Source organism: Ovis canadensis, chromosome 25, assembly GCF_042477335.2.
Source record: "Ovis canadensis isolate MfBH-ARS-UI-01 breed Bighorn chromosome 25, ARS-UI_OviCan_v2, whole genome shotgun sequence".
In the NCBI taxonomy this organism is placed as follows: domain Eukaryota; kingdom Metazoa; phylum Chordata; class Mammalia; order Artiodactyla; family Bovidae; genus Ovis; species Ovis canadensis.
Window position 1 is genome coordinate 26,149,817 of NC_091269.1, and position 14,113 is coordinate 26,163,929.

At 39.0% G+C, this 14,113-nt stretch overlaps 1 protein-coding gene across 2 annotated transcripts in view; it reads right to left on the reverse strand.

Annotated features, from left to right (window-relative positions):
* The window catches only part of LYST (lysosomal trafficking regulator), a 164,252-nt gene that overhangs the window by 9,395 nt on the left and 140,744 nt on the right, over positions 1 to 14,113 (reverse strand). For both annotated transcript variants that reach the window (XM_069571595.1, XM_069571594.1), the window contains exons 45-48: positions 11,591 to 11,821; positions 9,809 to 9,998; positions 6,550 to 6,686; positions 3,946 to 4,044 (exon numbers count right to left, since the gene is read on the reverse strand). In XM_069571595.1, coding sequence (XP_069427696.1) covers positions 3,946 to 4,044; positions 6,550 to 6,686; positions 9,809 to 9,998; positions 11,591 to 11,821 — 657 coding nt within the window. The remainder of the gene's footprint in view (positions 1 to 3,945; positions 4,045 to 6,549; positions 6,687 to 9,808; positions 9,999 to 11,590; positions 11,822 to 14,113) is intronic.

Below are 14,113 nucleotides of genomic sequence, written 5' to 3' on the forward strand. Positions count from 1 at the left end.
TATAACAATAAACAACATATTGGGTTTCATGTCGATAAACTTTATAAATATGGTATTTTGTTCTTTAGGCATCCGATCTATTTTGCCTTTTTTGATCACCATTGTTTTTAAAACATACCTATGTTGACTTTATTAGCTGCAGCTCATCTATTTTAAGTGCTCCATAGTCCAGTGTCTTATTCACATAAAAATACATATTTTTTACTTAAAGACTCAAATGACCAGGCAATACCAGTCTTCCTTGGAACCACTGGCCTAAGTTGTATGGCAGTGGCTTCTGTTTAGCTAGGACATGTGGCCTTCAACTGAACACAATCACAGCAACAAGATGGCTCTGAACAAGGGCATGAGTCCTGGGTCTGGGCCCCTTCTGGTTCACCTCTGGGACCCTCCCCACAGGGCCAGGAGTCTGTGGGGCCACGGAGATGTGCCAGCATCCTTGCAGACCATGCTTCAGGGTGCCTGGGACTGAAGAACTGACTGTTCAGAAAGGCTTGAGCCCTTTCCCTCTCTGCTTGGATTTGTGTCTCAGTGGTCATTCTAAATCTTTGAAAATTTCCCAAGTTTTAAATGGCAATCAAGGTTGCTTTTAATTGCATTTCTCTTATTATAACTATTAATAAGCTTAACTTTTTCACATATTCATTGTTTATCTGTAAATTTGTGTGCTTGGTTTTGTATATTTGTTACTACATTAGAAAATTATTTGTAGGGATTCCTCTATTAGTGGAATAGAATGCAAGCACCTTCCTCGTTTCTCCTGGATGATCTGGATCACCATGCCAGTCTAGGGACACCTCATTCAAAGTTTAGTCTCAAGGATCCTGGACCACCCAGGGAATTCCAACCCAGGCTGTATATCCAGGCAAGAGTTGGCCCCATTTGACTCATCCTCACTCTCCGGGACCGGCCTTTTGGGCGAGAACCTCCCTGGGACACCCACACCCTCATTTTGCTCTGTCCCTTGCTGCTGTTTTCTACTCCTCTTATAAGGGGCTGTCTCCAGGTCAGTGTCAATATTCTAGGACTGACAGATAATCCAAGAATATCTAACTCAAGGCTAGAGCTCCCTCCTTGCTTGTTAAAATATATATACACATATGTATGTGTATTTTTTTACTTCATGACTACAAATAATATTTATGGGGTAAACAGAAGATAGGTACCCTACAGTAGGTGTTGAAATTTTAGATTTTGCACTTTAAAATGACTCTAAGAGTCAGTGTTACTAGATGATTCCCTGAGGGATCAGAAAATAATTTCCATGGGTAGAACAGAAATCTTCTGCTGGCCTACTTCTTCACAAAATGTTCTTGAATGGCTTGATACTACCTTGGATAAACTGTATATTTATTCTCCCTGCCATCAATTTAGAGAATAGAAATACAGGTGTTCACTTATATAAAGATGACATGGGCACATTAATTAGTGAAAAACGACTCAAGATCAGTTATTTTAGGATCAGTTATCACCTTTGAAGACATTCTTCTCTAATATATAAAGGGCTTATAGATAACAGTTCCCTATAACCAATCAATGTATTCATCATTAGGTATGTAGAATGCATCTTAGCTGACTATCTTGGGAGATTCAACAGAAGCAATGCTCAAAGTTAGATGTGCTTTGCTAGCTTAGGAAGTATTTCATAAGATTCCCTTGAAAATATTTTCAAGCAACAATTATTTTAGCTATAGCCTACATGGCACTTGGGAGCCTGTCTTTTGCTGTGTCAAGGGCAACACAAACAAGAACATAAATACTTTTAGAACCATGGCATTCAATGGGTTTGGGCAACGGAAACTAGTGAACATGAGGTGCTTCCTGCCAACCTCACAGGCACAGGGTCACATCTGCAACTTCAGGGACCCCCAAATGATGAGATGGTGCCCAAGAAAAAGCAACAACAATACCCACAAAATCCCAGGTAACCTTCCCTTAGATCAACCAATGATAAAATCACACAGCTAAGATACACTTTTGGACATGGTTTAAATAGTAATTGTTTATCTCATGACTTGATTACCTATTAGGAGAAAAAGAAAACCCTTATATATAAGCTGAAAAATCAACTTTTGGGAAAGGGTAGAACTGAGGAAAGGTATGCAACATAAGACTTCACAAGCCTACAATAACTTCAAACTAAAAGAAGCACACATCTTGCTGTATTCAAATGATAACAGCTACACCTTTGATCTGCTGCTTCAGAGCTATGCTGTGTACAATTACTCCTATATTGACAACTTAATCCTTTTTTTTAAAAAAAACCCAATACTGCATACTGTGTTAGTGTACAATTAAAAATTTAAATTGTAGGGAGAACGGAAGTAAGGAAAACTAAGAACAAGACTGTTCAAAGTGTTGGGAAAAGAGGAAATAAAAGATGGAAGATAGTTTTTGGATGACAAGGAACAAATGATCTGAGCACACAAGCAGAGGACTACTCTGCAGCAGAGATCAGAATGTATGTGTAGGAAAAAGGAAACAGAAAGGTGTGCTCAGCAGCGGAAAGGCAACGGCAGCAGTAAATATCAGAGACATTACAAAACTGACATCTGATTTAGGCCTCGGGGAGTAAAAAGAAATGAGACACTCCAAAAGTGAAGGCACACCCCTCTGCCCAGACTCCCTAGCACTCTTCTCGTTGTGGCCTATGTACAAGACCCTCACCTCTCTCTACTCTCCTGCCACTCCTCCCAGCAGTCCTACTCTGAACTACAAAGTATCTGCCACTCCCGAACTACCACGCCTTTAATTCCAAGTGGTGAGTGTACTCTGATGACTCTTTCCTCTTTTCTCCACTTAGTAAAATCATCCTTTAAGATCCATCTCAAGTCTAATTTTTCAGGCTCCCTGACACCTGGCTGGGCCGACTTCTGGCTCTTTTACCCTGTGTGTCAGTCTTAGAGCACACACCCCGCTCTTCTGCAAGAATCTGTAGGAGCCCACCTCCTCCTATAGAGTCCTCGGGATAGCTGCCAGCATCACCACAGCACCTTTTAACTGGTACCCTTCCTTCCAGTCTCATGGCCCTTTAAGCGTTTTTCCTTGCAGGCTCTACAATGATAGTCTTAAAATGCTGATTGGATCATATCACTTCTGCTTCAAACATTTTAATGACTCCTTAGACTAAGAGACAGAAACAATATTATGTTCACATTTACACCCTAAGGAAGGTGGCAAAGAACCTTAACAAGGGTTTAAAACTGAATAAACTTGCTCAGAAAAGTAAGGAACCTAGTGTCACCCTATGCTAGGAAAACAGGTTTCACCCAGTAGAACATGTTTTATAAAATAATGGAGAAAACTGTAATTAAAAAAAAAAGGCACATAGAATGTTCTAGAACAGAATGGTTATCACTGAGTTATCACTCTAAACTTGCCTCTACTCTTCAATGGCACCACAGACAGCTGATTCAATAAAGAAATGAGAGTAAATTAAGAGAAGTATGGCATAATGTCTTCTTCACTAGACTGTTTTAATAATTTAACTCACAAATCTTAAAAGATTCAGTGAATGGCTGAAAAAATTTCTTCCAGTAAGTGGTAGAATAGAGACTGGCTACTTGGATTTTTCTGTCATTTAATTCACTCAGAGTATTAGGAATGTTAGGAGTTCTGCACTTCTAAATTTTACAGAATTTTGTGGGATACCCTTTAAGCATTCGGGTCGATACTGAGAACAGAAGGAACCATCAAAATGTCATGAAAAAGCAGAGCATAACTCAAAATACTTTCTGTTTCTGTCCATATACAGTTATTTTAAAAATTATTTTATGATCCTAATAAAAGAGTTAGATATTGATCTTTTACATTATCAGAGCTTCTGTGAAGAAGAGATTAAAGTACAAAAAATGTAAGTTGCTCTTATACTAAATAAAGTATACTTTATAAAGGGTTTCTTCCCCTCACTAACATGAAAATCCCACAAATGTGCCCAGGACCTACCGTGCCGCTTGTGAACCTGTTTGAGTAAGCTGTGATGACACCACATTTGCTCCCAGTGAACAGCTGGCAGCTGTCAGGGACCCAAGCACAACTAGTCACCTAGGAAAAGGACAAGTCAAAGATGAACATGCTTAAAAAGCATGAGAAATGCTTCTACTTTTCTGACATTTATTTTAAAAATATATGCTCATAAAATTAAGATAAATATTTTACTTGAAGTGATTAAAATGGTACAAGACATAGTAATAGAGTATTATGTAACTTTGAGATGTCTAAAAGCTGTAAAATGTGATATAAACTGTCATCTTTTGCTTCTCTTATTGCATTGTCGAAAGAATGCTGTCATCTTTTGAGAAAGTATAAAAGAAGACTAGAGACACCGTTTCTTTCAGTTGTCATTGAACACAGTTGGGAATTCAGAATTTTTCATTTTCCAGTGATAACAGAAAAGAGAAGAAAATTGACAGGAATATGTTTCACAGTTAAGAGATCAATCAGAAGATGAGGCAAAGAGAGAGCAGGACTCTAATATGTAATGACGATAACGAAATTGATCAGATAAGTGAAATCACAGAGTGTGGGTCTTTGTATGATAATATCCTGGACAAATTTTCTCAAACTAAAGAACTAATAAGTGAATGACATATTCCAAGAACAAAATGAAATATGGTATTCTTATCTAGGTAGTCATTTGACTGGAAGTACTTTATCACACCACATTTGCTCAAAATCTGGATCATCCTGTTTTGCTGAAAGGGCTTGAGGAGAGTGTGTTTTCTCATCTTTAATGATGTTTCTCTGCCCAATTTTACACGACGGAAATAATTTTGCAGTGTTGAAATTCTTACTAAAACTTCGAATAAGGTTGTTTTTCACTGTGCTTTATTCTTACTTTTGTTAGTTTACTAGTAAGCCAGATGACAAAAGGCAGTGATGTGACCTTTTTTCAGGCATACTGAAGATTAAGCAAACAAGTCATTGCTCTCCTTTTTTTCACTGCCAAAAATTCCCTACCAGTAGCTGACTCCATTTCTTTCTTCTTTTTCTTTTAGACACTTCTATTTATTTATTTCTGGCTGTGAGGAGTCTTTGTTGCTGCACGAGATCTTCTCTAGTTGTGGAGAGAGGGGGCTACTCTCAAGCTGCGGCGCACACTTCTCATCGTGGTGGATTTTCTTGTGCAGAGCACGGGTTCTAGATGGGCAGCAGTTTCAGCTCCTGGGCTCTAGAGCACAGGTTCAGCAGTTGCGGTGCACGGGCATAATTGCTCCAAGGCACAGGGGATCTCTCCAGATCAGAGGTTGAAGCCATGTCTCCTGCATCGGCAGGCGGATTCTCCACCACTGAGCTACCTGGGAAGCCTTCCATTGACTCCATTTCTAAGGTGCTCAGCGAATGGTGACAAACGTTAGGATGTGTGAGTAGGCACTGACACCATTTCTAAGGTGCTCGGGGAATGGTGACAAATGTTAGGAGGTGTGAGCAGGCACCAGGTGTATCTGGATAATGGAAGTCAGAAAGCAGTAAAAGAACTTCCTATGGAAAGACAGTCAAAGAGAGAAGGTTTAGCATACAATTTAGTCCTGGAAAAAGTTGTAGCAGTACTGTGTGTGTGTGTTTGTGTGTGTATATGGTGTTTTATAGTTTACAATATACTTTCATAAACACTGGAGACATTTTCACAACAGTTTTATGAGAGAGTAGTGGGAGTATGACTACTCCCGTTTTAAGCAGGAGGAAAGAAACTCAAGCTGGGAAAGGTTAAGTCACTTGTGAAAGCCTACATAGTAAGTAACAGAGCTGGACACTAACATAGATCACAGGGATGGCAGGGCTTTAGTAAGGCCCAAGGCTCTTTCTACCATGCGGTGATGCCTGAATTCTCGGTCCACTTAAAAAAGTCAGGTACAGTAGATGATGCTCTGGTTATTGAAAATGACATAGTAACAAAAGGCAAGTTAACACTGAGAAAAAAATCAATTGTGATTTTGTTCCAACACTGCTGTGAGCTGATGCTGAGTAGGAGATTATGATACAGTCTCAACAAGAGATGGGAAGAGCAGGGGTCCCCCACTCCTGAGCCACAGACCAGTATCAGTCCATGGCCTGTTAGGAAGTGGGCCACACAGAAGCAGGTGACTGGCTGGCAAGTGAGCGAAGCTTCATCTGTATTTACATCCGCTCCCCATCACTCATATTACTGCCTGAGCTCCACCTCTTGTCAGATCAGTGGCACTTGATTCTCATAGGAACACAAATGCTACTGTGAACTACATATGCAAGGGATCTAGGCTGTGGGCTCCTTAGGAGAATCATCCTGAAACCATCCCCCTATTCCCTTCTCTGTGGAACAAGAGTCTTCTGTGAAACCAATCCCTGGTGCCAAAAAGGCTGGGGACTGCTGGGGTAGAGAACAAACTTTGTGGACATAGTCAGTACAGCAGCAGTTAGGAAGGCTGTCAGCACTGTAAACAAGGCATACGTCTAGCGTCATCAGCTTCTCGACTAACTACAGGATATTAAATACTAGCTGTCATCAGCCTGACTCCCTTCTAAAGCATTATGTTTAATTATTATTATAAAGTACTTCATAAAAATGTTTACCTGATATTGCTGTGAACTTTGTATAAAGTTTATTGGAGGCTCGCTTTGTTTACTCTTCAACCTTAAAATGTTATCAGCATATCCCCAGCTCAGGATGGCTGACCACTGAATGTCAGTACTGTTCATGCTTCTCACACCTCAAGAAAGAGAAATAAAAGTATTAGTCGCCACTGATCAGTTATCATTGGACAGCCCACTGAAATGGCAGGTTAAAGACCATTCTGGCCTTTAAGGCCTGAAGTTCACATAGCAGAACATGGTCATTCCAGTGCAAAATCATCTTTATAGCCATAAGATGGACCTATTTATGTTAGTTTCATTTCTTTAAGGCTAATAGGATTCTAAGGTTGGAACTGTATTCTTTTTCACCTGTGTTATTTTGGTAGGGATTTATTTGACTTAGAAATAAAATTTCTGTTGAGAAATTTTTATAAAAGACAATGATAATTAAGCTTCCTCTATTTATGTTCTGTGATGCTTTTTCTTCTAATAATAAATATGAACTAGATAACGTTTAAATAATTTTCTAGATGCCCCATACTGAAAAATCAATATGGAGAACTACTAATGCTGGAGAGGGACCATTGCTGGAGCAGAAGCAATCCTGAGAAGAATCATCTAATCCTGCAACTGCAAAGATTTTGTATGGGGGAAGTTCACATAATGAGGTTCTGTTCTTCTCTTGTTCTACTCTCGACATAATACTACGTCCTTTTGGGATAAAGATCTGGACATTCTGACATCCTTTTCCAGTGTTTCTCATAATCTATGCCTTGTTGGCACACTGACTAGGGCTAATGCAGCATAAAAGCTGTAGGTAGCTGGTACTGCCTGTACAACTAAGAAGCTTTGAGTTCCTTAAGGAGAATGTGAGTACCTCACTTAATATATAGCTGTATCTATAATATATAGAATGTGAGTACTCAGCATAATATATAGCATAAAACAAAGCACAGTATAACATAATATAAAGCAATAAAACAAATAAATATTTGTTTAATGAATCAAGAGCACATTAACAATGTAGTTCACAGATTTCTTTTTGCTTTGTTGAGTATAATTCCAAATGTGGATATCAGTTTTGTAATACAGAAATTAGGATAGCCTTGCTACATATATGCTCCTCTCTAGATAAGCCTCAGGACTTCCCAGATTTTACTACAAATCCTGGCATGTGGTAAGAACGCAATAACTGTCCCAGGTTTCTCATTCCAGCAACACAAGATGCACCATGTTTTTTTTTAAAGGAAAAATAAACTTCTTCTTTCCTATTAGAATAGTAGATCTTAAATAAGAGTTTGCAAAAAAATGACTTTTGCAGCATGTGCAGATTTAGACTCAAGCCCCAGAGATTCTAATTTGGTGTGTCTCCAATGGTATACTCAGTAAACCAACTGAGTATACTTGGGAAAAAAGCACCTCAGACAATTTTGAGGCATTGTTAGTTCTCAAGTAACTGGCCTGTACTGAGCTAAAGATCATTAAACCATGGCAGTTTAGTTGCTACACTGTATTATACATGCGTAACTAGAGGGCAGTTATTTAATATAACAGTGCTCGACACACATGACCTCCCATCTGCCAGCTGCCCTCTTAGTCACTAGGAAATGCCCCTGTGGATGGTTCTGCACTGAGTACGGCAGTGAATGCTCAGAGTCCCTGGCTCCAGAGTGTTCATAGTCTGACGGACATTTATTTATTAAGCACACCAGAGTCAGGTGTTAACCATTCCTTATATTATTTCATTTAATAATTATAGTGAATTACCCTGTGAAGTCAGCCCTTTTATTATTCCCATTTCATAGATTAAAAGCCAGGACTTGAGAAGCATAAGTAATTTTCTCAAAATTACACAAAAATACACAGGTATTAGGCAGCAGAACTAGGGTGCAAATTCAGGCACTGTGCCACGCGAGCTCATGGCCATAACTTGTATGTTACCACTTCCTGGACACACCTAGAGTCTGCCAAATCCCACTTACATTCTATGAGGAAATAAAGTGTAATCTGAATGAACACAGCTATGACTAGTGACTGTAGTGGCACAAATAAGGTAGGTTAGCCATTATATTGGACATATTTAAGTCCCACCATGCTAAGTAATAATACCAGCCCCTTTCTCTGATCAACAGAGATAAACTTCAATCCACTCTAATTAATTTCTTAAAGGCAAATTATTCACACATTTCGGTCCTCTAAGTGTTATTGGTAGTAAACTACTTGTGACGCATCTCATAGCTGACTGCAACATACTAGTAAGAATAAACTACTGATATTACAATGATGATTAAACAGATTTACCTTCCCCTCTTAGTTCACTAAACTTTGATAAAACGGTATGTGGCTTCTTTTATTACTGGCAACTATAAAGGCAATCATTCATCTCACAACAGAAGGGAGAGTGAGTTTAAAAGAACTGTGGTGCAGCCAGCACACTAAATTCCTTGAAGTGGCTGATGCTGGGGCACGGGTGCTCCAGTGGTGGGCGGGGCCGTGAGGACCGGAGGAGCACAGCGCACAGAACCAACACCAAGAGGCGTCAGGCCCACACTCTGGCTTCCAGGCAAATCTGCATACTCCTGACAGGCACAGATGGGTGCCCTCAGTCATTCATTTTAGTGCTTAAAGCCCAGGCCTAGGAAGTAGGGAGAGTTCTTTCACATTAAGTAAAATGATTAATTTGGAAGGGCTGAGCAATTGCTTGAATGGAAAATGTCACTAGTTTTCCAGTGTATAGGTGACATTTAGAAATATCAAGAGGGCCTCTACTGACAGCACTTCCCCATGTGTTGCTTTTAGTGAGTCAGTGCAGGGAGGTGAGAAAAAGACTGCTTTCCAGACATATGTATTTTTAAAACCTATTTTCAAGGCTATCGTGATTTCCTCATTTTGTTTTACTGTCATGATTGTCTCTTCTGAGGTACTGAACTGCTGGTCAAGTAAGTCGTCTATTCTGGGATTCAAGAACCCCACAGTGTATATTTCTATAAAATTGATGTTTTCACCTTGTGAGACATTTGTTTATTCTTGTCTCCTTCAATTCTTCCTCTCATTTCAAATGACACTGTCTTTAGTTCTCATTTTTTTCATGTAGTATGTTTTAATTCCTACTTTGCATTAAATGAACACAAATTTGAGTCTGGTTTTTCACCAAGGACTCAGAAAACTCAGAAATGAAACAAAATAGCAGCACAGATGAGGGGAAACATTCAAATCTCTTGAAACATAGACCTAGGATGATTTTCATGTTTTATTTTACCTTGTTCTTTGCTGTATGTCATCAGAAGACAGAAATTTCGGGACAAACCACATATTGCTCTAGTGGGCAGAGCCTGGAGACAACCAAATCTTTCTCCGTGGGGCTGGCTGAAGCAGACCACAGGAACTGGAGCACTTGGGGAACCAACATACTCCCCCCATTTCAAGCCTTTTATCCATGACAAAGGACTCTAAAACCAAGAAAAGTAAAAAGTACATTTAAAAAATGGTAGTAAATATAGAATCACTCATGGAAATATGTGTTCTGGTGGTGAGATACAGTGATAAACAAGACAGATGAGGAACACATACTTCCATAGGTGGTACAAGTGCTATGAACAAAGTCTAAGGAGGCGGAGAGGACTGAGAAAGAGAGTTGCTAGTTAGATGAGGGGTTGGGAAAGAGTCTCTGAGGCAAGCAGACACCTGAGTGAAATAAAAGCACACCAGGGCTCTATCCGGGGACAGGGCATGCCAGGTGGAGGGAACAGCCAGTGTGAAAGTCCTGAGGTGGGAAGGAGGCAGTTCAGTATCCGTTCCTATTACAAACAGACATCCTGCTCAGGTCCTGCATATGCACCAACTTTAATTAGCTAATGAGCAATAAGTATAGTGGCCAATGAAATGGTATTTATTACTTTTCAGGGCTGTACTGTTAAATTATTTTGACATGTTAAAATAATAGATTCTAGTTAAAAATAATGACCCTGGTAATGATAATGACTAAAATGATCTGTAAGGCTTCAAAATCATGAGTTACACTGACAAGTAAACATAAAACAAAAAACACAGCTTTCAACTATGGAAAACAACATGAGTGATCTGGGTTCAGCAAAACAATACTGTCTATCATATTGATCTTTTACAATTTCGATCTTACTAGTTATAGAAGCTCTGCTTGCGTTTAACATTCAAACATATGCAAACTTGATATACATGAGCTATGAGCATAAAGAGTTTACATTTAGTGTTCTACACTCAGTGTATTTAAGTAACTTTATAATAAGAAACAGTTGTCAAAACAAGGTCTCTAAAAACCATTTCCTCTTAAAGTGGAGCACAGATGACTGCAATCTGAGATCTCTGCTTTATCTTTTTTTTTTTTCTGCTTTATCTTACAACCTCTTTTCCTTTTCTTTTCATTTTCTATGATTCCCTTCTGCAAACCTCTTTAACACTTTACAACTCACAGGCTCCCACCTTAAGCTGCTTTAATAATGAAGAATTTAGCTGAGGATTAGAATCCATTTTACTCTTAAGGATTGCTTGCTTGCTTTATTTTTCTATTTCAGAATATAAATTAAGTATTAAATTAATACTTAATTCCTACTTTAAGAGGCAATACTTCTTATCATGACAATCTGGAGGGGCCAAAAAATCATGTAAGATTTTCCCTTTAATTGTAAACTCAAACATTTACACTTCTGGTCATTACTTCTGGTGGAAGCTGACAGCCAGGACCATGCTAGGCATGTATGCACTGGTTCCTTCCCCCTCATTTGCAATGCCTGTTATGTCACTGCCTGGCGGGGCTTTTCCCATAATAACCCTCAGGGAGGTCACAATCTGACCTGAGCTCCCAGAGCACTCTCTTCTTATCACTAACGCAGCATCTTCTACACACAGAACTAGTAATGCGGGCATCTGCATTCACTGGCTGGTGCACACCTTCAGGCTGGGACCATGGTACTCAATTCCCGGCCTCTAAAGCTTGGGAGAAGGTCTGATGTCTCAGGAGTTGAGCCATATTTTCCTGAATTCTATTAAAATCCATATGACATACCGGATAGGTAATTTCCTTGACCTGTTCTCTGGTTTCCCTGAAAGCAAACTGCACTAACAACCCCACGGCGGCAGGAAGCTCCCCTTCGATGTTGAGCTTGGAGCCAGGTCTGCTCGCATGGGCTGACTGGAACAGCTGACGAGGGGTCTGGCCGTAGGTTTTTATCATGGTTTCTAGTGCTCGTCTTTGAACTGGATCTTCAACTGCAGAGACATCCATTCCAAAATATGTCTGAAGAGAAAAAGAGAATGAGAGGAATGCAAAAAGCAAGACTTGGTGATAATACCAAAGGGGAAACAACTTGTTTTATTCTCCAGGCAATGGACAGTGGAAAGGATTTCCTTTCTCAAATTTCAAATGGAAAGGATTTTAAAATGTTTTTGAACAGGGTGATAATCATTAATAGTCTCAAAGAGATCAGAATAGGAATCATCAATGCTTCTGAATGGATGAAACAAAAATAATGTTTGTCTTGACTGGTGTTAATTAGGTAGTTTTATAAAATTAATTTCTAATTTAAGAGAATGTCATGTAAGACTTCATTTATCTGCACAGCAAAAGGAAACCATCAATAAAATGAAGACAGCCTACTGAAGGAGAGAAATTGTTTACAAATTATGTACTGATAAAGGGTTAATATCCAAAACATAGAAACAACTCATACAACTCAACAGCAAAAAAACCAAAGATCTAATTAAAAAGGGGCAGACGACCTGAATACTTTTCTGAAAAAGACATACAGATAGCCAAGAGGTACATGAAAATATTCTTAGCATCACTAATCATCAGGAAAATGCAAATCAAAACCACAATGAAGTATCATCTCACACTTGTTAGAATGGATAGTATAAAAAAGACAAGAGACAGTAAATGTTGGCAAGGATGTGGAGAAAAGGAAGTCCTGTGCACTGCTGGTAGGAATGTAAATTGATGCAGCCAGGATGGAAAACGGTATGGAGGTGCCTCAAAAAATTAAAAATTGAACTATCATATGATCAGCATTTCCACTTCTGGGCATTTGAAAGTGAAAGTGAAAGTTGCTCAGTTGTGTCAGACTCTTTGCAACACCATACAGTCCATAGAATTCTCCAGGCCAGAATATTGGAGTGGGTAGCCTTTCCCTTCTCCAGGGGATCTTCCCAACCCAGGGGTTGAACCCAGGTCTCCCACACTGCAGGCAGATTCTTTACCAGCTGAGCCACAAAGGAAGCCCTCTGGGCATTTAAACAACATTAATTTGAAAAGATGTATGTACCCCTATGTTCATTACAGCCTTATTTATAATAGCCAAGATATGGAAGCAACTTAAGCATGTATACATGGAATAGATAAAGAAGATGTAGTAAATATATGCAACTAAATATTACTCAGTCATAAAAAAGAATGAAATCTTGTTACAACATGGATGGAACTTAAAGGCATTATGCTAAGTGATATAAGTCAGACAGTCAGTCAGTTCAGTCGCTCAGTCGTGTCTGATTCTTTGCGATCCCATGAATTGCAGCACGCCAGGCCTCCCTGTACATCACCAAGGAAAATACCAAACAAGTAAGTATGATTTCATTTATATGTGGAATCTAAACAAAAGATCAAGCTCATAGGACTGGTAGTTACCAAAGGTGGGGGTTGGGCAAAATGAGTTAAGGGGGCCCACAAGGTACAAATTTCCAGTTATACAACAAGTCATGGAGATGTAATGTGCAGCATGATAACTACAATCAACAACACTATTGCACATTTGAAAAGTTGCTAAGAGAGTAAATCTTTAAAGTCTTCATCACAAGAAAAAAATTTTTGTAACTAAGTAGGGGGTGGATGTTAACTAGACTTATTGTGGAGATCATTTCACAAATAACTGAATCAGTATGGTGTATACTGGAAATTAATATAATGTATGCCAGTTATACTTCAAATTGAAAGAAAAAAGAAAAACAAAATGAGGTTTTTCTTTGGTCTTGTCTTTTAGTAAGAACTCATTAAAAAAAAAAACAAATTTTTCAATTAAGTTGATCCAAAATAGCTTCTGCAGGCAATTAGTAAGTGGATCTATTTTTTCTGTGGCTGTCTGTCAGACACTGGTCAGAAAACTGAGTCAACATCATTTCAGGTGGTCCACAAAATCAAAAGAGATAACAGAATTCAAGGATATGATGACACGGAGCCTGAAGAAAACTAGAGGATCCTGCCCCACTCCAACTTTCTCAATTCATAAGAATGAGAACTCAAAGTTCAAAGCCACCTGTGTCTGCCTGAAATTGTGTGATATTCAAATGCCCTTTTGTTCTTTGTGTGAATATGCTCAAAGAAAGAGTCGGATTCCTCTCAAGACACAATGGCTGGTATCACAGGATGACTTTCTGTTGCTAACTCATATCACATCCCCTGCATCTTGAAGATGTCTACAAATATCAATTATTGAGATATGTTTTCTTACATACAGAGACATTAGTAAGGAACCTAGATTTTTGTATGTCTATGTCTCTTCTCTTGTCTGGGTTGAAGAATCAAGAGTCTAAACACCAG